The following is a 26,165-nucleotide window of genomic DNA, read 5'->3' as shown; positions in this document are numbered from 1 at the left end:
CAGCAGCAAGGAAAGACTGTCCCCTTTGGATCGTGGATCATTCCCGGTTAATCCAGCAGCCGCCAAGTCATACCCGCTTCAGTAACTAACAGTCGGTGGCTTACATCGCTATCGATAAGCTTGTAGCAAGAATGGCCCGTCTAACGGCTACAACGTCGGCAATTTCCTTGAAATTCCCAGCGCCCGCACGTTGGTGTAACCAACAAAACATCTGATTATTGACATATTTATTTAATGCCGCAGAGTCACTTAGCCTCAAGGCCGGTAAAGGCGTGTACGGAGTGTAAGCAAGCAAAGGTACGAGCCCCTGAACCGATATATGCTAGATAACAGCTGATTAGCAAGTTGCGATGTGATTCTAAGGAGAAGTTCCCTGATCCGTGCTCGCGGTGCAATGCAAGACATTTGTTCTGCACGGTGGATGCCACTTTTAAGAGGACGCCGGCGAGAAAGTACGTATCAAGACCGCTTGATCCGGGAGCATCACTCAACTGATGGTGACGTAGGCGTTTGGAGGCGATGAGCAAGGAACTTCAAGAATTACGGAACCAGACTCATCGTACCGATGATCAATTGGCGGCTGGATCGAGCTATACATCCGAGAGCAGATCGCCGGCGTCCCAGGATGAAGGTGTGGATGACTTTGAGCTTACACCGTTTACTGTGAGCCTAGCTGGGATAGTCCTCGACAGTTCCACTGCGACAGAGGCCTTCATGGTGTATGACCCCTCTCTATCCCCTCTTAAATCTGCTGATAGCGTTTAGTTTTGCCGAGTACATGCGTCCTCGACTTCCGGTGGTCGCCTCTCTCTCTGCTCAAGCAGCCTATGAGAGCCAGCCCTTTCTCTTCTGGACAATCGTCATAATTGTACTCTGTCGATTACCCGAACCTGAGAACATTGCCTTATTCCAGTTGCTTCGAGCGCCATATGAGAGATTAGTACAGGAGACTGTTACTGACGCGCCACTACCGCTGTACAAAGTGCAAGCTTTGTTACTTCTCTGTAACTGGCCGCTGCCTACGGATAAACAGTGGAAAGAGCCTAGCTGGCTTTACTGCGGTGTTGCGATCCAAGCTGCCCGATATCTGAGTCTTGATCGACAGCAAACTATTCCATCTCTTCGTGTTATTGGAGTCACATCGGGCAGCATTCGGTCAAGAATCAACACTTGGCTGTCTTGTTTCAGTGTCTCGACATCGTGAGTTACATGAAAGATGAGACTTCAGTATTACTTACTAACGGAAACAGACTGAGCTTGCACCTGGGCCTTCCCTGTCCCATTGAATCGGAGCTGGACTTTGCTGCTATTCATGCATTTCTGAAACGGCAAACTGTACCAGCTGCCTTTGCAATTGAAGTACGCATCCAACTAGTCGTCGCAAAATTCACAGCACTGCTCAGCCATGAGCTGTTAGGTGGCACGAGTTCATCATTCCTTCGTTTGTTTGACACTGAGCTTGAGGCAATAAAGAACGAGATACTTCCAGATGCAGAAACGAAGAGCATAGTTGAATACGCAATCCTAGACGCCAAAATACATATATACACACTTGTGATCACGAAATCCCCAGCAAACTCATCTTCTCGCCAGATCCTTCTTCGAACAGCACGCGACATAGCCCTAAGAATCGTTGAAATCGGAACACGCACCATTCGTACCAACCCCGAAAATATCACCTTCATTCGGCGCGAAAAGTGCCAACCGAAAGATCGCCACAGATGCTTGGGTTTCTCAACAATCTTTCTCCTCAAATTCTTCATTCGACAGAGTTCCGATGGACCTGAAGAACGACAGATTGTGGCGAATCATGTCGCTATGACACAAACGCTGTGCAGAGCATGTACGATTGATCCAAAAGATGAGTTTAGTCGCATTGTAAGTGTATTTGAAGCACTAGGGCGGGAGACTTCAAAGGAGGAAGATAAGACGAAGTTGGTGCTTAATCATAGAATGGGAGTGTCATTGATGTTTGATGCTGTTAATACAGCGGGCAAGATACGAGGAAAGCCTGTTGAGGTAGAGGAAGGGGATGCGGGAACGGCTGAGGAGACAACGACAGAGACGTTGCCGGATCACGGGGATATGATGAGCCAGGTGGAAGGAAATCCGGAGTTTTTAAAGAGCTTTTGGAATGACCCGTACACGAGCTTACTCCAGTTTGACCCGACCTCACTGGAGGGCGATTACCCAAAGACCTGGTAATGGACCTAAAAGCTGAAACCTTCAGGGAGCTTCAGGCTCGCAAGACCCATGTGCTCCTGTGACCCATGGATATCGTTCTCCATGAAACCACCAGCAGACTTCTTCTTACCCGATCGGATTCTGGGAATGGTTACCTTGAAAGAGATAGCAGGATCGAAGAAGCCAATCCAGATGATGTCTTGTTCTGAGACGCCGATGGCTTTCGCAACGTTGCTGGCTGAGAGGAGATCGGATGATTTGATAGCCTCATATGCTTCGGTGGATGCGAACATGGCGTCTATCGTGATCTCATATGGACCAGCGTTCTTGGATCGGACGATGCGACATAGATCCGATAGGGTCTCGGGTTTCTGGACAGCTTGGTTGGGAGGACTAGGAGAGCGCTGGGAACTTGCCCTCGTCCTCTGAGGAGGCTTGCTGTCGACCTCAGGCACAGTAATGTGTCCGTTGCTCCCGTTTGGCCCGTTAATGGCCCCTTTGCCAATTCGAGACACCCGACCTCTCAATAACGGCCCCTCAAGTACACACCCATCAGCACCAAGAGCCAACCTCTCTTCACCAGGCTCAAGATCCATGAGATGATACAACGAGAACTCAGCACAAGGCCCCAACTCAATCTCCATGAGACCACCAAGGCCAAAGCCAAAGTTTCCTGCAGTCGCTTTCTGCCCAGGATACGGTGCATGCTATCACACATTAGCTTAACCTACTGATAGATAAGGAGACTTACAATCATTCCTACTCGAGCCTTGGATGCAATGCTGTTAGCCAACTGCTGTGTTGACGCGAGTGCTTCAGAAACGATGAAGAGTTGACCTGGTCCGGCCTGTGTGTACTGGTCTTTGCCGTAGACATGGAAGTCTAGGTTCCATTGACCCGTGATCTCGGGGTGTTGTTGGTCGACGTAGACCTTGACTCGGGCCAGTAGTTTGTCAATCTGGGAAACGAGGATATCTATAATTGTTAGAATGCTTTCATACGTCGGGGATAGGGACTTTTTACGGTCTGTGATACTGCCCATGAACATAGAGCGATAACCAACAATACGTGCAGCTTCGAGCTTGAGTTGATAAGGCTTGCCATCTGCTTCAGACGAGCGATATGCACTACCACTCACCCTGACAGACTTCCCATCAGAGAGCTGCTCATACTTTGAGTTGTCAAGATGAAGTGACCCTCCTGGCCCCCGTAGAACATCCGGTCTCGTATTCTCATACAGTGTATGCGCAGCAACAGATAAAGGCGTACACATCGACTCAGGATCTATCGGTCGAACATCGAATAAACCATTCTCATAAACGGTAGCAACAGCACCATGGGACTTCGGGAATGAACACTGCCCTCCACATTCCAGGATCTTACCCATGTGATAGAACCCACCAAGCCTAGAGTGAAGTTCTTCTGTGCTGAGATGGTTTGACTGGCGTGTCAGTTGATGAACGCAGAATGCGACGTATGGGGATGGGTCATAGGCTCGTCCGCCGATTATGATGTTGAAGTCTGGATTGGCGGTCATGACGTCGAAGAAGGGCTCGTAACCCATTTGAGCGACGACGCGGAGGGATTGATTGATCTCATATTCTGTTGCCGGTGGAACGCAGGGACCGCAGCCGGTTAGACGGCCTTGTTTGAAGCGTTCGAGTATGGTCGCCTTGTTGATATTGGAGAATAGCGATATCGTATTGAAAGCATAGTCCCTGTAAAGTATCAGCAAGATAGTACAAGCAGTACTACCATACTTACTTATTCCCCTCTTCTGATGCAATCTCTTTAATAATCTCACCAATAGCCTCAACATGTTCATCCGTCCCGTCACCACCAGCAGACCCAAATATCAGGGGCACACGAAACGTATGGACAAGCCGAAGTAACTTGTCAAGATCCTTCTCATACGCCGACCTCGGGCACGACATAGACCCCAAAGCGAGCTTCTGCGGTCCACTATCTGTCGAGCCCGAATCCAAGATAATAGCCGTTGGTATGCCGGTTGGTACAAGGCGAGAGAGTTCGTAGTGCGTGAGGGCTTCGTCGAAGCCGTAGCCTAGCATCCCCACTGGAGTGATGATTTGGCATATCGGCTTGAGTTCCAGGATCTCGGCGTTGTTGAGTTGCATTGTCGAGTCGGAGGGTAGTGATTGATACGAGATATGCAGTGATACGTTAGAGATCGACGTGGTATTGGTGCGAGGTTCGGTGATAACGCGGGCGTTGATATGTTTGTGATCGTAACTTCAAGTCAGTGATAAACAAGGAAATAGCCCACTAAATGTGTCAAGACGACCTTGAGCTTTTTGAATGAATCATTGATTGAAATATCGACGTCCTTCCAAGTGAAATCATCGCTTTTACATATCAACACAAAACCGCCAAGCATCCTTTCCATGGGGCGGACTTCGCTCAATCGTGCGGATTTCGCAAGACCCCACAAATAGATGCATGTCAGATTCATCGTTCAGAGTCCGACGGGGTTAAGGTCCTACGGATCTTGACGGTATCGCACTAACGAGCGGCAATTGGTAGCAATGCCGGAGGTTAATTGACCAGTTTATACTTGATTATCGTGCCTAAAAATGGTGTTGCACGGAGTAATGCATGCATCCTGCATCCTCATCTTACGTGGCGATCGTCTCTCTACGGCACAGCGAGTTCACGAGGGCATCGCTTCTGCAAAACTGCATCTCTTCTCCATCATATTCGACACTACCTTCCCAAATGATCGAATCTGCTCTATCAACAACTAATGCCTCACCTTTAATAACGTACCCAACTCAACCTCATTCTCGCAAAGACTGTCCCGTCCCCAGCCTCACTAGTCCGAGTCCGTAGGGCTCTGCTGACTGCGCCCTGTAAGCACTGAGTTTCATCCTCGTTCTGGCGCCGACGTAATTGGCTCAGTGACAGAATTAGCGTATCATCGCCCACTGAAGGATTTATCCTACGCGATAATTGCTACTCCACGATTTGACCTCCGTAGGGCAGATCACCAACAGTCCGATGGACCCCTCCACCAGAAATGCGAGGTCTGAGCTGGATTACTCTTCTTTATAGATGCTGATTGCCACCTTTGCCATTGTCTTTTCGCATTCGCACCATTGACCATCTTAACCATTCGCTAAGCGATATTACAATTCGGTAAAAAGTCATCATGAGTTATCACGACCGCAAGAACAGCGATCCCCAAGAGGGTAGTATCGCACCAAGCTACCACGAGCTCGAAACAACAAGACGATGGCAGACAATTCCACAAGAAGATGAAGACATCACAGCTTACGATCCCTACACTTCCCAAACTACCACCCAAGACTCAACCACAAAACAAGACCCGCCGCCTCAACAAGATGATGAAGAAGCGCAAATGCCACTCCGCCAAGCACTTAAGAAATACCCCAAGATCGCAATGTACTGCCTCGCCATGACAATCCCCGTCATCGGCTGGGGCTACGACCTCGTCATCGTCGGCGCCGTCGCAAGCGTCGATACCTTCAAAGCAGACTACGGATCAAAAATCGACGGCGAGATGGACATTCCCGGAAACTGGCTGTCCCTCTGGCTTGGTCTTCCGCCCGCTGGTGCAGCGCTCGGTGGTTTGTTGGGCGGATGGCTACAGAACCGCATTGGACGAAAACTCACGCTTTTGTTTGGAACGATCATTTCTGTCATTGCGATTGCGTGTATTTTCTTCTCGCATATGCCTGAGCCGCTTAACATGAAGCGTACGCTTCTCACGGCTGGTCTGACGATTCAGGGTTTTTCGGTCGGTGTTATCAAGACGACTTGTGTAACGTGGGTGTCTGAGAATACACCGACGGCGCTGCGTGGATCGGCGATGGCTTTGTTTCCGGTCTTCACCTTGCTTGGTCAACTCATTGGTCTTATTGTTATCAAGCTCATCAATGACATTGAGAACAGCAGTGGTTATCTTGGCGCTTTTGGATCACAGTGGATTCTCTCCCTCGGCCCTTTTATCCTTTCTATCGTCATGCCAGAAAGCCCTGCTCATTTGATCAGGACTGGCCAGGAACAGAGAGCTATTAAATCAGCTACTCGTCTGTTCGCTCCCAAGGTCAGTCCATATGGTGCACTTGAACGGATTAGAGCGACCATCGAAGAAGAGAAGGCTATCACAGCTTCAGTGAACTACTGGTCTTGTCTCAGGGGCACGAACCTTCGAAGGACGCTTATTGTGGTACTGGCTTCTATCATGCCTGCCCTCTTCGGTTTGGAACTTCTCTCAAATGCCAGCGTCTTCTTGACATCTATGGGCATGAAGTCGGGATATGCCATCATGTTCACGCTGGCTGGTATAGTAGCTGGAATGCTCGCCAATGGTCTAAGCTTTTGGCTTCTTTCCCGCGCTGGCCGTCGCAGCTTGACCTTATTCTCGTTGGCTTCTTCAACACTTCTCTACGGCGCCATGGGCGTGACTGGCTTTTGGAAGAGTGAGACTCTCACTTGGGCTACAGGAGGAATCATGACAGCTGTCATTGTCGTCTGTGGTATGGGTGCTTGGCCAGCTGGGTATGCCATCCTGGGAGAGACTAGTTCGCTTCAACTCCGATCTCTCACTCAAGGTTTGGCTGGCATTGCTGAGAAGGGCTTTTCCATCATGCTGGCTGTTGTTCTACCTATGCTTTTCAGCAGAGATAAGGCGGCACTAGGCGGAAAGACAGGTTTTCTGTTTTGTGGACTCTGCCTGGTCGGTACTCTCTTGACTTGGTTCTTTATCCCTGAGATGAAGGGAAGAAGTGCGATTGAGATTGATCACATGTTTGAGATGAGATTGCCGACGAGAAGATTCAAGGGCTTCAAGATGGAGGTGCATGAAATCCAAGAGGCTTCCCCTCTCGCATCACATGCTAGTTTGTAGAGTGTCTACTGACTGGATGTCGTCATGGTTTTGGATGAATGAGATAGAGTGGTATCTGCTCGGTTAGTTATGATATATAGACACGCCCAATTACTTTAAAACTGTTTTTTGCCTATTCACTACCTTTATTGAGATGTTCCAAGTGCCAAAACCAGTCGTCTCATTGCATGACTACCACTCACAGTACAAAGCATACGTGTAAGATCCAAACCTGCACTTCTGCAACTTCCCAAAGTTCTCATCCTCATAGCACCTAATCCCACTGACCCCATCGCAAACAAGCTTTCCTACTCTGTCCGTACTACCCTCATAAAAGCACGTATTCCCATAAAGCTTCTCCATCGTATCACCACTCTTTAGGGCAGCGGGAAACTTGTCATCAGCTGTTGTGTTCAAGATCGGAGTACCTCGCGTATCTCCGCCTTTACCTGTCTTGAAACAGGTATCGGAGGAGAAGTCCTTGTCTACAGGCTTTTCCGCGATGACCCATACGGTTTTGAGATACCGGGCGATGGTAATTCTGTGCTTCTTCTTGGAGGTATCAGGGTCGCCGCACCCATTGAGCCACGCAGCGATAGCTCCTGTCTTGGGATCGACAGCGACGTAATCGTATCGGCCCGTCTTCTGTAGCTTCGCGTATCGGATGTTTGCGCCGGATGTCCCGACGCCGCCTGCGATCTCTCCTGCTTCTCGCCAGGTGGGCTTCTTGGGGTAGTCATTGTACCAAACCTTGACACTGCCATCGAGTCTAGATGTCCAGACGTAGTCCGCTTTTCCATCGCCGTTCATATCGATGAAGTCAATCTCGTCTGGCGATTGGTTGATACCCGAAGCATCTGCGTCTGGCATTGGGGCATACTTGTCACCATCGTTGTCGGGGCCGTAGATATTGCGGTAGATGGTTGTGCCGCCGTTGTCCTTGAGAAAGATGTAGTCGTCGCGCTATGAAGGTCGTTAGCAGATGAGTCGCTCGGTGAATCACTGCCCGAGTCTTACCCCGTCACCGTCAATATCGGCGATGCGCACTCGCTTCCCTGGTCCGAGGCCTGATGCGATCGTGCCTATTGGCCGGAACTTCCACTCCGACTCCCGTCCCAAATTGAGATAGGCTTTCAATAGACCAGTCTTGGGATCTAAGTCTAGGTAATCGTCCAGCCCGTCGCTGCTACTGGTTAGTCAAGTGCTCCGCGAACCAGAGTCCGAGGCTACTCACCCATTGATGTCGCCAAAAACGACCTGGTTTGCTGGTGCAGCACCAGAAGCAATTGGCTTGCCGCCATTGATTGGGCTCCATGCCCAACCAAGAGAGTCACCATCATTGACTCCAGAGTTGAGACTAAGTTGTCAGCAAGTCGATCACAAAGTGGACATGGGAGCATGACTTACTAAACCGTTGGAGCACCCGTCTTCGGGTCAAGCCAGACATAGTCATCTACTCCATCGCCATCCATATCAGCAAAACGAAGGCCATCAATCGCCATAGAGTCATCGGTAGTCCCTCTGTTATACCACACCGAAAGTGCACCATGGTCGCCAACATAGACGTAGTCGTCCTTCCCATCGCCATCCATGTCTGCTAAACGAATAGTGCTGGGCTTCTTCTTGATACCATCGGCAATGGTCTTGGCAGGACCCTGATGGACGAAGAGAGGAACACCCTCCCTGTTGGTGGGCTGGTTGAGGAATCCTGTGAGGCCACCGTCTTCGTCCCAGATCAAATAGTCTGCCTTCTATTAGTACGAACCATGACGTGCGAGAAGCAGAACTTACCATCGCGACCGTCTCCATTCATCTGTGAATCATGCTTGTTAGTCTGGTATTTCAGTCTGGGTTCATTCCACTTACATCGGCAAACACCAACTTCGAGATGTCACTGACAGCCCCAGTAGCAATACCTCCCATGGCATGAAAGAGAACATCTCGTCCTCCAACTGATCCAGTGTTCAAATGATGCTTCAGCGATCCACCCTCACCAATGTAGACATAGTCAGCCCGTCCATCGCCGTTGATGTCTGGGAATCGCAGAGTCTCGAGGTTAGCGTGCGGCACGCCTGAAGCAATCTCGCCTCCAGGCACAAATTTCCAACCGTTGTCCCAGCTGTCATCAGGGCCATAGTTCCACCAAACGCGAACCGAGCCGTTATCTGGGTCCACGACGAGGTAATCATCCATCTGTCGAATGTCAGTATAGGCGTATTCGATCCGATAAAGTACTTACGCCGTCACCGTTCATGTCCTGTAGGTGGGTTAGTCTTGGTTAATAGAGCGATCGAGTGGGAACTTACCGCCAGATAGATAGTCTTCGCAGGGCCTACACCGCTACCGATGATGCCATTGTTTTTACCAGCCTTTGACCACGGCTTGGGAAGATTGTTGAGCCAACAGGTGATCTCTCCAGTCTTGGGGTGAATCCATACATAGTCTGGGCCAGTCATTAGTTCCAGATTCATCGTCAGATGCCTATGCAATGAAGGTTCAGTGCTTACCTGCTTTGCCATCGCCATTCATGTCATGCAATCTGACATACTGATTCTCCAAGCCAAGTCCCTCAGCAACTTGTCCTTCGGCTTTCCAGTCTTTGTGATACTTCCAATCACCATTCTTACCAACGCCGCCCTGAGCAATCTTTCCAGTGCCCTTGTACCAAGGATTGCCATTACAAATGACGCACTTGTCTTTGCCGCCCGTCGCATACTCAGCCGCATCTGCCACTGTCTTCTTCGAAGTGACCTGAATAGGACTCTTTCCCCAGTCCGGAGCAGGGATGTTCTTGTCAATACCGCCATTAGTACCGTCACCACCGTTGGGGTCTGGTCCAACTGGCTTCTTGATCCAACTGCTGGGAATCTGGTGGATGAAGCTGTACCAATAGTCGCCCATAAGCTTGTACCCATCATTGGTAGGGTGGATACAGTCTTGGAGGTCACTCGTCTTAAAGGTCGTGAAGTCCACGGCTAAGACATGCTTACCGTCGTCATGGCGTGACTTGACGACGCCAGGTACAAGCTTTTGAAACTCCTTAGTCGCGGGTGACTGTTTCTCATCGCAAGTGTTGATGATCATGGCTACCAGAATTGTTGCATCAGGGCATGCCTTGACCATCTTGTCAATGAGTTTGCCAAGTCGATCGGCAGCACCCTTCGGATCGTTACCCTCTTTCGAGATGCCATGGTTGGGGTTCATATCGTTGGTACCTGCCGCAAGGAGAATGATGTTGGGCCGCTGTTTGAGTGAAGGGTCGACATGGTCCGAGATGTACTGAATGGTCTTTCCAGACCATGCTGCCTATTTTGGAGTCAGTCATAGTGTCCGCAGTGAGCCGGGGTACGTACATAGTTTCCGTCGCTCATTGTACCCGATGACTCTGTGCCAGCAAATACGACCTTGTCTCCTGGCTAGAGTTAACAACCTTTCTCTCAGTGAAGGCCTTGCCCTCGTGCGTTCTTACCAGAAAGATCCTTCTTCAGCTGCCCACGGTAGCCATTGCCGTCACCTCCCTTCCTGTCGCTCAGATAACCCACTGTGATAGAATCACCCACCGGGAGAATCCGCAGCTCCGTACCCTTCTTGACTGCCTCTCCCGGTTTAGTCTCCTTGTACTTCAGGACTATGTTGCCGGAAGGGTTGATAGGACACTGCGCTACCGATGTATCAAGAAGAGGCTCTGGAGCCATGTCATTCGCCTCCATGCGGCGGTTAGAGACCTCGAAAAGAACGAGGTTGGCGATGAGCTCGTGGAGGAGGATCTGAGGGTGGAAGACACGGCCGTAACTACAAGATTTAGGTTAGTAGCGGGGACAATACACGGTGGCTGCTTGCTTACCCATCAGGCAAAAGATTCGGTACATCCTCAGTAGCTCCCTCTTTAGCTGAAGCCTGGAGACCCTGAATCTCAGAATCATCTTCAATCTTGTGCTCCTGCCTGAATGTCACATCCGGTGCGACAAACTCAGCTGCTCGGGCCATCGTGTTCATATCACCGGAAAATGAACCGTTCGTATGCTCGACAGTACTCCGCTTCCAAGGCCTATTACCCCAAGGGTCAAAGGTATCGAGCTCATAGAACATCAGCTCCGGTCTAGGAAAGTTAGCACGCGATACGAGTCAAACTTCCAGAGTGTTGGGGCTCACCTTGTGTTGCTGTCAACCACCGACTCGTCAACGCCGTCTTCGCAGTACCGGCCCTTGAAGTGGCCGACATACTCATCGTAGTTGATGAAGGTCACCTTATCGCCGGCTCTCTTGACGGCAGCTTCCTGAAAGTCGCGTTAAATCACTGAGGTTCCTCAATGTCTGTTTGCACCTACAATCTTGTCGTTGATGAGATCAACCAGCCTGTTCATCTCTCTTCGACGCAACTCTTCGAGACGAGCAGCAGGCTGCCAAATATTATACGCTTTCTTAGAGAAAATGTTAGTAAGACTCACAAACTGCTTCGAACTACTTACAAATATCCAGGTTGACCATGTCACTTTGTCGCAAGCAGGCCCGTAGTCGGTGCTCCAAAATTTGGCATACCTATAACCGAGATTAGCGGAGGGGCAGTGACACTTGATCACGCATTATCATACCCTGTGTAGTATATCATGCCGCTACATAGAAAAAAGCCATTAGTACCTATCCAATGAGTGTGTGAGGGCAGGACTTACTCTGATGCCAGTTTCTTCTTCGTAGCCTCGATCATCCCATCGATCCTTTTGGAGAACTCATTGTCGTTTATGATGTTCTTGGAGTATTGGAGCTGGCCTAGACAACCACGAGACGCAGCGTCCCAGTCCCATCCTTTTGCCCAGGGCTCGCCTATCATCTCTGCAACTTTACCTACAGTAGACTGCTGGCCGTTCAAAGCAAACCATTGATAGACACATTGGTTCAGGATGTTAACAAGCTCAGCATCGTTGCCACCTAGAACATTGTCAGTGGGTGTCTACACCTCAACGGATTACCTGTGATCCCTACCCGCTGATAAAAGAATGATTTGCTGATCAGAGTCTATTGAAGGAAGTTGATCCTCAATTACATTCTTGATGACAGCACCAGAGCAAGACTTGAACTGAAACTTCCTGTTGGCTGCATCGCCAAGTCTTTCATCTTGATTGATGAGATATGGGTAAGAATGGTCATATCGTCGGCAGTTCTCGTCTGTGGCTTGTCAAAATCTCGTTCGAACAACCCAACGGTGTGAACTTACCGCCCTCTCCATGTAAGCCGTCTCCAGCCCCAATACCAGCTGAGTATGAGTCGCCGACAGCTGCAAGCTTCTTTATGAACGTCAAGTCATCTGGATTGAAGAAGCCTGTCGTTTCTCTTCCAAAAATATTGTTCATGGACATAGATCCAAAGCCAACAAAAGAAGGACGTGCTACTGCTGAGCCAGCAGCTGCGAATAGTGTCAAAGCATAGCTTAGACGCTGCATGATGATACAGTTGTTTACAAGCAAGACAGAAGGTGTCACTCTCTTCCGGGAAATACTGACACTTGGCAATTTTCATATGTGTGCCAACGGAACTATTGTTAGCAAGCCGGTAGTCAGCCTTGCAGGGTTTGTCTATTTCCTCCTCTTGGCCCCCAAATCCAGTTTCAAGATCTGCACTTCGCCCATGCTACTGAGTATGGCCCCCACAGTCCTGCGTGATTTAGCTATCACCTCATGACCCAGTCCGGCCGAGAAGCTCGGTTCGCATTTGACCCACGTGGTGACATATAAATGAAGTCTACAGGGGAGAACCAACAGATGAGGGATAAAATTAGTCGGGCATTTCCTGACTCGAAAGGATCATCATGCATGAGTCGCAGCACGGCCCGTTAATTATAGAAAAGCCACTGTCGAAATGGCAAGTCGAACCAACAACTGTGTTTCACGATCCCTTATTGGCGTCTTGTTGGTTGTTGGTTCTAGCAAAAAGCTCGTGTCAACATCCACATTACATGGCAGGCTATTTGAGCCCTGATTGGACACACGGCCCACCAGATTTCCATGTCTCTATCACAGCGCGTAGTCAACTTGTAACCGAGTTAGTAAATGGGGGCTGTACGGCCAACAAGGTGAGCAGTGATAGGCAAATAATTCCGGAATCTCAGCTTCGGCAGTTTTTCAAAGGATCAAGGTATAAGCCTTTAATTTTAGAAAATTCCGCAGTGCTACGATCATCGTGTCTGCGCTCCGACTTAGCCGCCGGCGGAAAGGCGCAAACCTGGCGTCCTTTTGTTTCCCGGATGCTTGGAAGTAATCCGGATTTTGACCGCTGTGCTGTTACTCCACGGTGCTCTGACTGTACTGTCAAGTATTTATCTATGCTAGAATCCCTTGAATCTTAATGGCTTAGAGAAGAAGATACCTTGGTCCAGCAATCTGCCAACATGTCGCCTCTATTTAGTACCCTTTGTTACTCGGCATTCTGTATCTTATTCTTGTTTGTTCATTTTATTGAAACAGCCAACCTAGATACTAAGCACTCCCCGAAAGGCTTGCTCAAGGTCCGTCTTGACTATGGACTTGCAACGCAGCCAGTTCGTGGAAATGATGAAGGTGAAGGCTCCCATCGTTGGGTTTGGTCGACATATCTTGAATTCAAAGACCCAGTGTCATCTATTACCGACTATCAGATTCGGATGATGGCTCAGAATGCACACAAGGAGATGGAAATTGACATGATGCAATATGACCCTGAAGATGAAGATGGCCAATTCGCGATTCTTCCCACGGTCATGACCATTCTCGCCTGGGATAATAAAATTATCTTGGCATCTTCTCAGAGAGGAAGATCTGGCTTCATCAACGAGTGGCCCCAAAGCCCGGTGAAGCTCTCACTGGATCGCTGCAGTGTCTTCTGGAGGGAGCGTGCCCTTGCCAATCCCGATTACTCGAACCCATACTCGTGGCACAGGAATAAAGCGAAGTGCGGAGAAGTCAATGCATTCCACCTATACTACATGATAAATGACCAGCCAATACCTGATCTCAACCCCAAGATGCGTGTCACCTCTGTCAGGAAACAGGGCCAGAGCTATATCATAGTGCCACCATGCGGTCAAAACAAGAATGGTGTCGACAGCAAGGTGAGCCGTACCGTAACGTCAGGTTCTATTTAGTGGATGCCTGACATTCTGTCCATTATTAACGCAATTTTAGACTGAATGGGGCTGCAATCTCTTGGTCCCTGATCAAAAAGTTAAATACCTCAATGACGACGTTCAACCCAAAGGCTATGGTTTGAAAAAGATTGCAGGAGGTGTACAAAGGCAAGGTCAGATTCAGATGTGCACAAGGAATCGCATAATCTGGGATGGGGAGTAAAGCGTGGCCAGGTTTCGGTCTCTCTTACAACTTAGCCGTATGGTTTATGAAGCTGGTTGTATTTATCTTTGTTAAATTTGATGGTCTTTCGGCATATTCATTTGTCTTGTACTCAGCTATCACGTAATAAAATATCTTTGCTCGCGGTTTCTAGTCCGGAAAACAAAATTGTTCAAGAATTCAGAATGCATATGATCTATATAATCTTACTCAAGTCCCTCTTCTGGCTTTCCAGCTTCAGGTTAAACTTCTTCCCAAGTGCCTCAATCCTTTCCTTGCACACCTCTGACATCCCACGACTAGCAAAAGACGGCGGTAGCTTGACGCTCTTCAATTGAGTCAGATGCGATAAACTACCAGTTTCCAGTTCCTTCTCGAAAGCGGAAATCATGGCTCCATCTCGATCATTATACGGTACAGGCCGCAGACGAAAACGGCTGAATATGAGATGCTCAAGAGTTTGGGGCAGCGCATTCCCAAGTCGCCCAGTAGAAGAAAGCTCAGTCAAGCCAGTGAGGAATGACCAAGGAACGTTTAAAGTCTTTAGCCTGCGCATGCTTCTCATTTCTGCCAACGACTCATGCAATGTGAAATCAGGTGGTTCAATATCTCCCCTCGTATACGCAAGACATGTCTCGGCAGTGATCTCAAGATCCTCTAGTGAGTCCTTGACCTCGAGGAGAGCCATAGCCAATTCATCAAGCATTAGTGTAGACGTGTTGACCTCCTTGTCAAAATCAGGGCGGTAGAACCAATTGTACCTCAACTTCTTGAGATTCTTTGCTACAGATAAAACTGGAGCGAGCCGTGTTTCTCGGAGTCTGAAGATGTTTAATGAAGTCAAGGACACTGGGTTCGGAGCGGAAGCGCCAGGCCATGAGAATGGCGTGGGATTCTGGATGGAGGTGGAGAGATGCTGGATACTAGGCAAGTAGAACAGGCAAAGATCATGGTCTGCCTTATCGGGCTCCGTATTTGTGTCCTCGTGCAGCATTGGGTAGAGGGAGACATACTTCAGAGAACTAAAGGTGAGCTGCGCGCCTTGGGTTGCGTGTTGATCTGCCCTGCAGAGTGACAGCTGAAACATGAGACCCAACAGTCGCGCCTTGTTGTACCAATTCTCGGAGACAGTAAGTCGCTCCAGGTCTGGCAGAAGAGAAACTATAACAGCTGCGACGGCATCCGAGGTTGCGGATTGAGTTTTCTTGATGATACCCAGCTGGAGCTCCTCCCCAACCTGCAAGTGCCTATGGCGATCGGCATAAAGTACCTTAGAAGTCCATTCATTTGCGGTGGACTCAGACACACCTGTCCTTCTAATCGCTATAGTGAGCTTATCGAGAGGAAGATCCGGCACCTCAGGCGCTTCAGGCGTTTCGCCGGGCCATGGAGGATCATCATAGTCAATGAACCCATCACCACTGAACTCGATGGAGCGAACATGGCTCCGTAGATCTGGTCTCTCCAGCAAAGCTCGGAGTAACAGCAGCGCTTTTGTGATGGGTGGATAATACTGCCTGGACCAAGTGATCTGGATGGTGGAGTAGACGAGGGGCTCGGCAAGGCTGTGCAGGGCTCGACAAGTCAAGGAGAGGTTGGCTGCATCGGGTTGGAGAAGTAATTCAGCAATGCCGAGTTGAACCTCTTTGGGGCAGTCCAGAAACGAAAGAGGCGCCATGACGGAGTGGAAGTGACTTTGCAGTGGTTTCCAACGAGAATCTAAGGAAGAGAGGGATTTAGTTGGCATGCCCATGAAGTGGTTGATCCTTTATGTTGTTGGTCTGACGTGAAACAGGCTGAGTCCACTTTACAGTGATCAGCACTGCCTTGCTAGTGGGGGCTTCTAGCACCCCTGGTCCCTGATGCCCTGAAACGATTTACGCGCCGAGAAAAGTTTGTTCAGGCGGAGACCCAGTAACTACGAAAGAGACTCGTGTCAATTTAGGTGGAATTAATGACTCTAGCACTAAGGTATGGCCGTAGAACAGGATCCATCAATCTCACTTGCCAAGGCCCTCTTTTAGACAAGCCTTGAGATCCCCATCAACGCGCCCGAAATACTCTGCGACCAAGTCAGCAAACTGCAGATTAACATTTTTATAGCTCTATAAAACTCACCAATCACCTGGTCCTTCATATGATCAGGGATATCACCCAACGTCGGAAGGATATTATGCAAAAACTGTTCCTTGCCGTTTGGCTCTTTGCAAATAATCTTCCACAGCGCTCTAGGCTGCTCAAAGTCCTTATCCGTGATTGACGTTGCGAAAGCGGTGACATGGCCAGACCAATTCTCGTGAGTAGGCACTTGGACTCGCTTGCTCATACTCACGGGGCGAAGCTCTGAGCCGACGTAGTCTGGGTCGCCTCCGTAGTTACCGTTGATGGTGCCTGGGCCGTCGCGGACATATGGGGCGTAGACTTTGTTGATGGGTTTGTTGCATGGGAGTTGGAAGTAATTGGGCCCGACTCTGGGAATTATTAGATACGGTGAGTGAGTTGGTGGGTAGAATTACCGGTAGCGATGAGCATCTGGGTAGCTAAACATTCTTGCTTGCAGTACTTTTCTCCAGTTAGTCTCTGGATGTCACCGTGGAGGGGTCTAAGGTATATACCGGGATCCGCTGATGGTCCAATACCAGGAACCATGTTGGAAGGTGAGAAGCAGGCCTGTTCCAAGTCTTGGAAGTAATTGTTGAGCTGCGGCAACACGTCAGTACCCGAGAACCTCAAACATCACGAGAACTCACATTCTTGTTAAGAGTGATTTTACCAACAAGCCTGAGAGGATACTTCTCAAAAGGCCAAGTATATGTGTCATCGAAAATATCGATCGGCGCATCCTCAACTTCATCAGGTTGCATAACCTGGATGTAAACACCCCAAGACGGGAAATCACCTTTCTCGATGGCTTTGAAGAGATCTTTAACGTGGTAGTCAGGCTCGGAGCCTGCTAGTCGCTGAGCTGTGTCTGCATCCATTGTCTTGATTCCGTCGTGTGGGCGAAAGTGCCATTTGACGTAGACATAGCTACCATCCTAGAGAGCGTCAGCTTGACTTTATCAGCCTTGTGATTGACCTACCGCCTTATTGAGGGTATAGGTATGAACACTAAAGCCGTTGATGTTTTTCAGCGACGCAGGAATACCACGCTGTCCAAAGAGGTGCATCAGAGCATGGATACCCTCTGGGTTGTTCAGGTGAAAGTCCCAAAACATGGTGTTGTCCGGAACATTGGTCTGGGGATGCCTCTTGTGACTGCGGTTCATGGATGGAAATTTGATTGGGTCACGGATGAAGAACACGGGCAGGTCGTTGAAGACAAAGTCCTGGATACCCTCTTCGGTGTAGAATTTGGTTGCCCAGCCGCGCACATCACGGACGGTATCGCTGGATCCTTTTTCACCACCAACAGTCGAGATTCGTGTAAGTAGCTTCGTCTTTTTGCCGATGCCCGTGAGGAAGTCGGCGTCAGTGAGATGGGAGATGTCTTCGAGGACTTCGAATTCGCCAAAGGCTCCAGCGGCCTTTGCATGTACGCTCCTAGATCTGTTGTCAGCGGAAGTCCCAAGATTGGTTAGATTTATCAGTACCTCTCTGGAATGCGTTCACGAGCAAAGTGAGCGAGTACTTCAATGGTTTGCGTGTCGCTCAAGACAATGAGGCCACCATTGCTTTTTCCATAGCGAACTTGTTGGACCGATCCCGGATTTTCGCTCGGTTGCCCTAGATATTGTCAGGCACACGACTGGGACGAATTGGATTGGGTGTACCATTGGCAAGAGTCGAGATGGGATTGTTCTGAGACTGATATTGTAAGCCTTCAACAACGATAACAAGTTGGATTTGATACTTGCCATGGCTAATTTGATGATATCTTGACGTTGGAATTGATTATACTACAAGCAAACATTGTCCTCACAGACGCAGCACAGCTCATCTTATCCCTTTCGTCCTCCATCACGCCCATCCTGGATCTTACACGGAAAGCTCGGATGCCACTGAATTGAGTTGACCCCGCATTCGTACAGCAGCCACTTTGTCATGATGATTTCAGATGCATCCCGAGTCTGTCAGCTCTTGATAACGACCCCACCTTCGCAGCGTAAGCACCAACCATTCACCACAACAGCATTAGAAAATAGTGTCACCGCTCTGGGAAATGAGGGTAAATCGGCCCTACGGCTTAAACTCAATGCCTCACCTGCATGGAGCGGCTTATCGAGCCAATGATTTCAGGTCGTGGCTGTTTTAGGGTATACTGCTGTCTGCTTCGTCATTGGTCTGGTAGTCTTACTCGATCTAGATGGTTTTGAGCAGATCGTAGGGTTACAACCTTGTAAGACGCCCGCATGTTGAACCCTCTGCCCTCGTAGAACGTAGGTTAATTTAAACCCAGAGCCCGCCGTTTTCCCCTCTTTTGCTAAGTTACACCCAATACTAATTTTACCGTTACATTTCAATCATGAAGACTACCAATCGTCCTGATGAATGGAAGATCGAGCAAGGTCTCTCCGGCGCGGTCCTACCTGTACTGGACCAGACCGGACCAGAGACCATAGCTCTGGATCCTCAGGTCTTTGGGGATCTCACCAAAGATGAAGAAGCCATCAAGTCGGTCGGTGACCGTGAGAAGCTCTTTACTCGTGAACGCAAGGGATGGATTGGGTAAGACTCTTCTCAAGTGTATCATGCCAAGCTGACCAGTGAAGCTTCGTTGAGTGGGAGAATTATCCTGACAAGAAAGCTGCTGCGCACAAGATCCTGACGTCACAGACGTTCCCCCCCAACCCTGAGTTTCAACTTGGTCCTATCCCGGGAACCAACCCTGTTCTCCCTGGTACACATTGGAAGATGTGGCATCATGCCATTGGAGGTGAACTCACCAGCGTGCCTGATGATTCATGGGCTATTGTCCTCAAAGAAAAACACCCTGACATGCTGCATCTCTTGCAATTCCCTTACAATGGCGAGCCACCAAAACGCTTGGTGACCGACAAGGAGTTTACCCCCAATTCCCTTCACTTTGTGAGAAACCACGGTGGAATTCCGATCATCAATAAGGAAGACTTCAGCTTCCTCATGGATGGTCTCGTTGCAAACCCCAAGTCCTTCACTTTGGATGACCTCATGGACGAGTCGAAGTTCCCTCGCATGTCAAAGAATGTCACAATCCAATGCTCTGGAACTCGTCGTATTGAGCAGATCCTCAAATACCCTGGTCAAGGTGATGAAGTCCCCCAGGCACCTTGGGCTGAAGGAGCAATCGGCACTGCCAACTACGTTGGTATCAGCCTCAAGAAGGTTATCAAGGCTTGTGGTGGCTTGGTCGATGGCGCTAAGCACTTGGAGTTCTACGGTGCTGATACCTACTTCAAGGACGACAAAACGATGAATTATCTCGTCAGTGTTCCTTGGTCCAAGGTCAAAGCCAATGAAGTTATGCTAGCCTGGGAGATGAACGGTGAGGAACTTCCCAAGATCCACGGATATCCTCTTCGGATCGTGGTGTTTGGCTACATCGGCGCACGCAGTGTCAAGTGGCTGTACCGCATCAAGGCTATCAAGGAGCCGTCACGAGCACCTGTCCAAAGCCAGGAATACCTATACTTTCCTCAGCAAGTCGGCAAGCACAACTTTAAGCTCACAGATGGTATCCAGATCCAGGAGATGCCTGTCAGTTCTGCCATTATGTCACCCTGGACAAAGCAAGTTGTCATCCACAACGGTACCATTCGGTGCAAGGGCTGGGCTTACTCTGGTGGCGGACGTTGGCCCGAGAGAGTTGAACTCTCCAACGATGGTGGCTTCAACTGGTATACCGTTCCACTTGAGAAACTTTCCAAGAAGCGTAAGTGGACTTGGCGTACCTGGGAGTTTGAGTTGCCATGTGACGTCGAGGGCTGGGTTGAGATTGTCTGTCGCTGCTGGGACAACTCTCTCAACACTCAGCCGCCTGATGTCCGAACCGCTTGGAACTGGGGTCTTCACGTCACTAGTTCGTGTCATAGGATTTCTGTTTATAGCGTTAACAAGACGAAGGAGAGAACTAAGGCCCGTTTGGACGAGTTTGAGAAGAAGGGTATACCATTTGGCCCGATCACTGTTCCATTGGCTTTCCCTTCTCAGAGTTGGGATGATTACGATAAGTTCTGGAAGGAGCATGATCCCCGGGACGCGTACGATGAGTGAAAGGACGAAGGATATAATAAGTCATAAAGATTGCACGAACAGGAATGTCAGTTTGAGAGTTAGGTCAATTGATTGTAATGCTTGTCAAAGCTTCTCATTCAGTAGTTGAACCATGTCTTAAAAACACCTAGTCACTCTTCTTCCTAACAAGCAGCAATACACCAGTCATATCGCCCGTAAGCATCTCCTTGCCCTTCTCCACGCCTGCATCGTTGAGAATCTTCTCAATCCTTCTTCTGATCTGACGAACAACGTCATTCTCCGTTCCGACAGCTTCAGGATGGGCTTCTCTCCATCTGGTAACAGGACTAGCGGTGCCAAGAACCATCTCCAACATAACCAAGTTGACTGGCGGCGAGTGCTCAAAGAACATTGTCTCAGAGGCTGGACCAGTACACCATTCTTTGCGGATAAATGACTCTTGGTCAAAGACCGAAAGAGGAGGATCAAGAGTCCAAGGCAAGGGTAGACCACGGTAAAGATCACGGACCATGAGGTTGCCGGGCAGCATATAGTCTTCAATCAAGTTATCAAGGTCATCAATAACCTCCTGCACAGCTTTATGAGCGGGCATTGACGGATCGACTTGAACACCAGCAGCTGTCCACAGAGCCACAGTACCTCCAGGCTTGAGGGTCTTGGCAGCTTGCTCCCAAAATTGCGGCATGTCAAACCAATGGGCGCAAGTGGCTCCAGTGATCACATCGATACTGCCATTGGGAATTGGGTTGGCAAGTTCAGATCCCAGAGATTCAGCTGAAGAGACTTCGAACTTGACGTTTTCGAGCGTAGTGATGGAGCGCGCAGTGCTTATCATTCCCTCTGAGGGGTCAAGGCCATATGCAGTCTTGAAGTGAGGGGCAAGGCTACGAGTGGCTGTTCCTGGTCCGCAGCCGACATCAATCAGGGTATCAAAACGGCCAGACCCTTCTTTATGGAAGTCTATAATTGCATCGTATAGCTTGGGATTATAGTTTCGACGATGTTCGGCATAAGTGGCGCCTTGCTGAGCGCTATATGCCCGGAATGTCGGGTCTGATGGCTGTTGCGCCTGGCTCATGATAATAGGACGAGTTCAGAGATGATTAAAAAATATTGATGTCAAGATTAAGCAGTTTTATGCAAAGATCTTTCTTAAGTTTATATACCAAAAGGTGAATTACTTAGTCCTAGTCCGTACGGTCAATTATATAGATGCCGTATCCGAAGAGTCGGCTCAAATGCGCCGTGCTTACGCGTGCCAGAATCTCAGCATCCAATAACGTATCAGCAAATGCAAAGTCAGCAAAATCAGCTTTCCAACTGTTATGACGAGTGGCTGGTTTGGACTAAAAATGGAGCATTAAAGAGGCTGTCGTCGAAATGCATACCTAATTAGGCTAAGCGACCTTGGGCCCTTTATCTCGAATTCTGTGATTCACCCAAAGTCCTTTATAATAGAGAACATATACGCTGACACTTACCAAGTAATTTCCAATGAGGTTGCATCTTTTATCCGCAATACGCTTCCTGAAGTTCTCTGTAGCCGAGTGACTCATGTTCAGTTTGCCGGACCTTCGCAGTCTGTTCTCAGTCCACGGGCGTTGGAGGATATCTGAGAGGAAAGATATTTGCCCCCAGAACATACAAGCTAATAATACGTCTTGAGATCATTTTACTTCTATCCATTAGTTCACGCACATATATGGAAGCAGCTAGGCATTTCGTGATATACAGAACATCCAAAGTTGACTAATGCAAGGTACATGAGTAGATCCAATCTACTTACCTGCAGGAGAACTTAGAAGGATCATTCTTCCATGGAAAGTGAGAAATCTCATCATTCTACCAAAATTATAACGGGCCTGAAAGACAAGAGTCTAGCGGATCAGTAGCTTTCTCGGTGCTCTGCTCCAATATAGGACACTAGTAATGGCTCCCGACTGACAACTGCGCTTCTGTAAATCATAGTTGAGTCATGTAACGCGAGCTCCATATTTCGTCTTCTATACAGAAATTATTCAGGGATCGTAATACTATGTCCAAGTTGTGGTCTGAATGTGTTAGCCACTGCAGTTGACCGGAATGGAAGACTCTGCGCCGGCCCCTATTGGCAACTAGTGCGAGTAGGTGGCTTCTAAGATTGGTGCTGCTTCATTCACATCGATGCTAATGTAACCAATAAATGAGTGTTTCAAGGACCCTGATGAAGTAGCCAGTTGTGCAGACCATATCCATATCCGTTTATTCTTTGCTCGGGGTGCAATCCGAAGATCTACTTACTACATGCTACGAGAGAATGCATGATTCTGGTCACCTTCCTTTTTCCAAACTACAAAGAAAAGGATATGAGCAACTTGAATGAGACAACACCCTGTTCTAGTTCTCTCCGACTCGAAATGTAAAATGTAAAGTCCGGGCTTCAGTTTGTAATTCCCTGGCCACTAATAGCTAAATCGCGTGCTTAGATACCTGTTCATCATGCGATTACTTATCTACCGGACGAGTCAGCTTCTATATCGAGTCACTCCCCAAGCCATTGATGCGATATCGCTGATATGCCATCAGCAAGCCGGGACAAGCCCTGTGCTCAACCAACTTACAGGACGAAGTAGAAGCAAAAGAGTTGACTGTCATTACGAACTCTGCCATCATATATATATATCCCATTTTACTGAGTATTTCTCTGCAAGTTAATGATATCCAAAATCAACAAGTCGAGCATAGGTTGCTATTTACAGCATCGAAGGAATATCGGCGAAAATGACACTTTTGCCGAAGCGAGTCTCGCCGAGAATCGGATCGACGCATTTAGAAAAAAGCGGAGCTCATCGGCCCTGTTTCACAGAAGCGTAAGACCGTGCAAATCCCTGCGATTACGATCCAGGGATCGTAAAATCTCGTCCGATAAAGGAAAATTCTTTACTAGCCCAATCCTTGTTCCCTGCTGTCGATGCACGATTTTGACATCGAACCTTCTGGCCCGGTGGGAACCGAAGTTGGTGTTTACACCAAGTTGGAAGACGTGTTTGAGAATGACAATTGATGATGATTATTCTAAGTCCTGTGGGATCCTATCTATGAGCGCTGTTACTCTTGATCTCTTTTGTGTCCTTTTGTCTAAACCTGTATCCCGTGGTATCTCTAATAAAACAAACCAATCCAAACCATTACTCCCAGCTCTAAATAATGTCTAGTGATCATCTGCATCCTCGTCCTTTCCAGGATACATGATATCTCGTACAAAAACAGCTCTCATGTTAAATGAGAATATGATTAAAAATGTGATGACAAGAATAATAGTCATGCCGCTCGCAGCCCAGAGAATACCTTCGCACTTGAACTCGTTACCAATGGAGATGGTAGCAAGCGTGAAGCCAGTGTTTGGGAAGACCATCGGCCACCAGCCAAGATGGAAGAACTTGGGTGGGGATGAGACCACTGCGACGACAGCGATAAGGAACCACCACATGCTCAGTGCCCAGAGGAATACTGCGCAGAGTAGAGCTACTGTGCGGACGGTGTCGATGTTGAGAGCAAGGTTGTCAGCTCCAGAGATGGTCTTGGGGAGTGCGTTGGCCATGCCGATAAGGGCCAAGGCTGTAAAGGCTGGCGGGCCGACATTCATGAAGAGGCCGGTTCGGTGTTCTCGATTGGGAAGACCAGATTGCATGAGTCGACCGATCATGTGAGCGTACATCATCATGGAGACACAGAAGCCCAGGCCTTGACACGTCAGGCCAGCGAAGATGATGGGAAGTGGGTTGAGATGGCTCTGCGTTTCCAAGATGACAGTCGCGACGGTACCAGCCAACATGACTGGGAAGATAGGTAGCAACCAACCTGGCATCATTGTTTGCAGGTTGAAGCTGTGTCCTGCAAAGAGGTACGAGTACTGCCAGACAGCTAAGATGAATGTGACAACGACATAGATCCAAAAGATGGTCTCAGTTGCCCAAACATATGAGGGATCATCTTTTGGAATGGCATATCGCTGGGTGCTGGTGATGAGCGAAGCAATAGCCAGGAAGAAAGTTGGGAAGAGGAATGCCTCTCGATGATGCGTGACAGATTTTGTCAAGTCGCCGGGGTTGAACAAGAAGCGACATATCATGCCAATACAGCAGAGTGTAAAAATGAGAAGGTTTATGCTATAAAGCACAGTACCGATGATTCTCAAACCAGGGAATTGATGAGGTTGTACGTGAATTAATAGAGCCAAACCGCCTGCACTCATGGGTAGTGTAAACCAAGCCCAAGTAAAATGATGCAAGCGCTGTCTGAGGGACAATTGTTGTTGTGTAGGCTCCTCGTTGATACTGTCATCTTGACTGCCCTTCTCAAGTTGTGAGGGATCAGTTTTCGGTGCCGATTTCGCTGTATGGTGATTAAGAAATGCCTTGGGGTCGTGTTCAGCCGGTGGCGAAGGAATAGATAAATCAACCGAATTTCGGCGCGTGGGGGTATTTGAGTCCGTCCAAGGGACTTCCAGATCTCGAAGGCGATCCATTTTGCGTTGGTGTTGTAAACGATAGTGTAGTGAAATGCTTTAATTAAGCCGTAGCGAATGGTGATGGTGAATCATTGGGGGATGCTCTGATGAAGCAATTCAGAAATGAAAGTAGCGCGGTGCAGTATTTATAGACCCTAACAAAAGATAAAAGTCCATGGAGGTGCCATTTCTGCAAAGCGCTACTAGTCGGCACATTGTGGTCCTCGCCTAAAGGGGCACCATTACGAAGATTGCGAATCATGACATGGACCAGAATCTCGTGATGAGACCGTGATGGAAGATTCTAAACCCTGTATAACAGTGGGTCATGGCGCTGGAACTGCCGTGGCATTGAGGCTCATTCCAGGGGTTACCCACTGTATTTTTAGCGGCCGGGCTCTAATGGCATGGATGGGCTGCCCATTAACGTGACGCTGAGGCTACGCGGATTCTGGCCCGGTGCGCCGGCGCCGGTTCCAAGTTCCAAATGGTCGGTGTCATACTTTTAGTTTGGGCTAGGGGTGAGATAAGGCCGAGCCTCAAGGTGTTTGTTGGTTGTCAAGCAGGTTTTGCTCGCCACTTGGTCTGGACTGTACTGATAAGAATGCTGGTGAGGCCTCTTATGAGTCCATAATCATGAACAAGTGTCAATACTTCCTGATATACAATACGAGGCATGGCCTACTTGTCTGACCATGCAAAATGCTACTGAGATAACGTTGCGAGCGACGCTGTCAGTCTCACCACGGTCAACGTTCATAGTGGAGTGCTTCTGACCGAAGCTCGGCGGTCATTCCGTTTCGCCGCCCAACGGCCAAGGATTAAAACAAACCCAACCCAAGGGTTAAAATTGGTTGCCGGGCGCCATCGGGACCATTTTGAGCCTCAAACGCCCAATTACACCATTGCTCTCCCCTTTCATGTATAGAGATAAAAGGTTTTCTGACGATATCAGCCCAATGCCAAGGATGCAGTGGAGTTCCATTAAGCATTTCTTCGATCTAATCAGCGATGGAACCCAGGCTGATCATTCAGCTGCGTTTCTGCTATCATTCGGAAGGTTTCACTTGCGTTGCTTTGATGTGAAAATTCTTCTCGCCCCTTAAAATGCACAAGGGCCCTTGTTGGCAGA

General features: G+C 48.8%; 10 protein-coding genes across 14 annotated transcripts; 4 read left to right on the top strand and 6 right to left on the bottom strand.

Moving 5' to 3' along the window:
• The first annotated feature begins 161 nt into the window (after nucleotides 1-161).
• FVEG_17138 (hypothetical protein) lies at nucleotides 162-3,352 on the top strand. Of its 3 annotated transcripts, XM_018906405.1 has the most exons (5): nucleotides 162-297; nucleotides 346-452; nucleotides 507-719; nucleotides 766-1,200; nucleotides 1,251-3,352. In XM_018906405.1, the coding sequence occupies exons 1-5, from the start codon at nucleotides 235-237 to the stop codon at nucleotides 2,203-2,205; spliced, it is 1,773 nt and encodes a 590-aa protein (XP_018759730.1). In that variant the 5' UTR covers nucleotides 162-234; the 3' UTR covers nucleotides 2,206-3,352. The 3 variants fall into 3 exon arrangements, with proteins under 3 accessions (XP_018759730.1, XP_018759732.1, XP_018759731.1); XM_018906407.1 differs by having other exon boundaries at nucleotides 507-1,200; XM_018906406.1 differs by having other exon boundaries at nucleotides 346-719.
• Nucleotides 2,211-4,319, bottom strand: FVEG_11950 (hypothetical protein; the record flags this gene model as incomplete). The annotated part of the gene is made up of 4 exons (XM_018901274.1): nucleotides 2,211-2,891; nucleotides 2,936-3,159; nucleotides 3,208-3,902; nucleotides 3,949-4,319. 4 exons carry the CDS (start codon nucleotides 4,317-4,319, stop codon nucleotides 2,211-2,213), a joined length of 1,971 nt encoding a protein of 656 aa, XP_018759733.1.
• Nucleotides 4,320-5,350: 1,031 nt separating this feature from the next.
• FVEG_11951 (hypothetical protein) lies at nucleotides 5,351-7,072 on the top strand (the record flags this gene model as incomplete). The annotated part of the gene is made up of 1 exon (XM_018901275.1): nucleotides 5,351-7,072. The coding sequence occupies one exon, from the start codon at nucleotides 5,351-5,353 to the stop codon at nucleotides 7,070-7,072; it is 1,722 nt and encodes a 573-aa protein (XP_018759734.1).
• An 85-nt stretch (nucleotides 7,073-7,157) lies between these two features.
• FVEG_11952 (hypothetical protein) lies at nucleotides 7,158-12,489 on the bottom strand (the record flags this gene model as incomplete). The annotated part of the gene is made up of 19 exons (XM_018901276.1): nucleotides 7,158-8,014; nucleotides 8,069-8,234; nucleotides 8,286-8,408; nucleotides 8,459-8,795; nucleotides 8,843-8,864; nucleotides 8,918-9,244; nucleotides 9,291-9,308; nucleotides 9,358-9,494; nucleotides 9,559-10,357; nucleotides 10,405-10,463; nucleotides 10,521-10,843; nucleotides 10,896-11,150; nucleotides 11,204-11,328; nucleotides 11,380-11,472; nucleotides 11,521-11,590; nucleotides 11,644-11,664; nucleotides 11,722-11,977; nucleotides 12,032-12,220; nucleotides 12,264-12,489. The coding sequence occupies 19 exons, from the start codon at nucleotides 12,487-12,489 to the stop codon at nucleotides 7,244-7,246; spliced, it is 4,317 nt and encodes a 1,438-aa protein (XP_018759735.1). The 3' UTR covers nucleotides 7,158-7,243.
• Nucleotides 12,490-13,341: 852 nt separating this feature from the next.
• On the top strand, nucleotides 13,342-14,532 carry FVEG_11953 (hypothetical protein). Its single transcript, XM_018901277.1, has 2 exons — nucleotides 13,342-14,132; nucleotides 14,206-14,532. Exons 1-2 carry the CDS (start codon nucleotides 13,434-13,436, stop codon nucleotides 14,368-14,370), a joined length of 864 nt encoding a protein of 287 aa, XP_018759736.1. The 5' UTR covers nucleotides 13,342-13,433; the 3' UTR covers nucleotides 14,371-14,532.
• FVEG_11954 (hypothetical protein) lies at nucleotides 14,453-16,137 on the bottom strand. Its single transcript, XM_018901278.1, has one exon. It carries the CDS (start codon nucleotides 16,121-16,123, stop codon nucleotides 14,567-14,569), a length of 1,557 nt encoding a protein of 518 aa, XP_018759737.1. The 5' UTR covers nucleotides 16,124-16,137; the 3' UTR covers nucleotides 14,453-14,566.
• Nucleotides 16,138-16,267: 130 nt separating this feature from the next.
• FVEG_11955 (catalase) lies at nucleotides 16,268-18,330 on the bottom strand. 2 transcript variants are annotated; one of them, XM_018901279.1, is made up of 9 exons: nucleotides 18,228-18,330; nucleotides 18,144-18,177; nucleotides 17,964-18,096; nucleotides 17,454-17,913; nucleotides 17,121-17,408; nucleotides 16,986-17,070; nucleotides 16,887-16,932; nucleotides 16,489-16,841; nucleotides 16,268-16,432 (listed from the first exon to the last, which is right to left on the bottom strand). In XM_018901279.1, exons 1-9 carry the CDS (start codon nucleotides 18,228-18,230, stop codon nucleotides 16,371-16,373), a joined length of 1,464 nt encoding a protein of 487 aa, XP_018759738.1. In that variant the 5' UTR covers nucleotides 18,231-18,330; the 3' UTR covers nucleotides 16,268-16,370. The 2 variants fall into 2 exon arrangements, with proteins under 2 accessions (XP_018759738.1, XP_018759739.1); XM_018901280.1 differs by having other exon boundaries at nucleotides 16,283-16,432; nucleotides 18,144-18,171; nucleotides 18,228-18,258.
• A 422-nt stretch (nucleotides 18,331-18,752) lies between these two features.
• FVEG_11956 (sulfite oxidase) lies at nucleotides 18,753-20,739 on the top strand. Its single transcript, XM_018901281.1, has 2 exons — nucleotides 18,753-19,038; nucleotides 19,083-20,739. Exons 1-2 carry the CDS (start codon nucleotides 18,836-18,838, stop codon nucleotides 20,560-20,562), a joined length of 1,683 nt encoding a protein of 560 aa, XP_018759740.1. The 5' UTR covers nucleotides 18,753-18,835; the 3' UTR covers nucleotides 20,563-20,739.
• On the bottom strand, nucleotides 20,608-21,709 carry FVEG_11957 (hypothetical protein). Its single transcript, XM_018901282.1, has one exon. It carries the CDS (start codon nucleotides 21,620-21,622, stop codon nucleotides 20,690-20,692), a length of 933 nt encoding a protein of 310 aa, XP_018759741.1. The 5' UTR covers nucleotides 21,623-21,709; the 3' UTR covers nucleotides 20,608-20,689.
• Nucleotides 21,710-22,169: 460 nt separating this feature from the next.
• Nucleotides 22,170-25,280, bottom strand: FVEG_11958 (hypothetical protein). 2 transcript variants are annotated; one of them, XM_018901283.1, is made up of 2 exons: nucleotides 23,145-25,280; nucleotides 22,170-23,094 (listed from the first exon to the last, which is right to left on the bottom strand). In XM_018901283.1, the coding sequence occupies exon 1, from the start codon at nucleotides 25,049-25,051 to the stop codon at nucleotides 23,735-23,737; it is 1,317 nt and encodes a 438-aa protein (XP_018759742.1). In that variant the 5' UTR covers nucleotides 25,052-25,280; the 3' UTR covers nucleotides 22,170-23,094; nucleotides 23,145-23,734. The 2 variants fall into 2 exon arrangements, with proteins under 2 accessions (XP_018759742.1, XP_018759743.1); XM_018901284.1 differs by having other exon boundaries at nucleotides 22,170-23,036.
• Nucleotides 25,281-26,165: the final 885 nt, after the last annotated feature.

This window comes from Fusarium verticillioides, chromosome 4, assembly GCF_000149555.1.
Source record: "Fusarium verticillioides 7600 chromosome 4, whole genome shotgun sequence".
Classification (NCBI taxonomy): Eukaryota; Fungi; Ascomycota; class Sordariomycetes; order Hypocreales; family Nectriaceae; genus Fusarium; species Fusarium verticillioides.
Note: the sequence above shows the minus strand (reverse complement) of the source record. Positions and strands in the feature narration are given on the sequence as shown.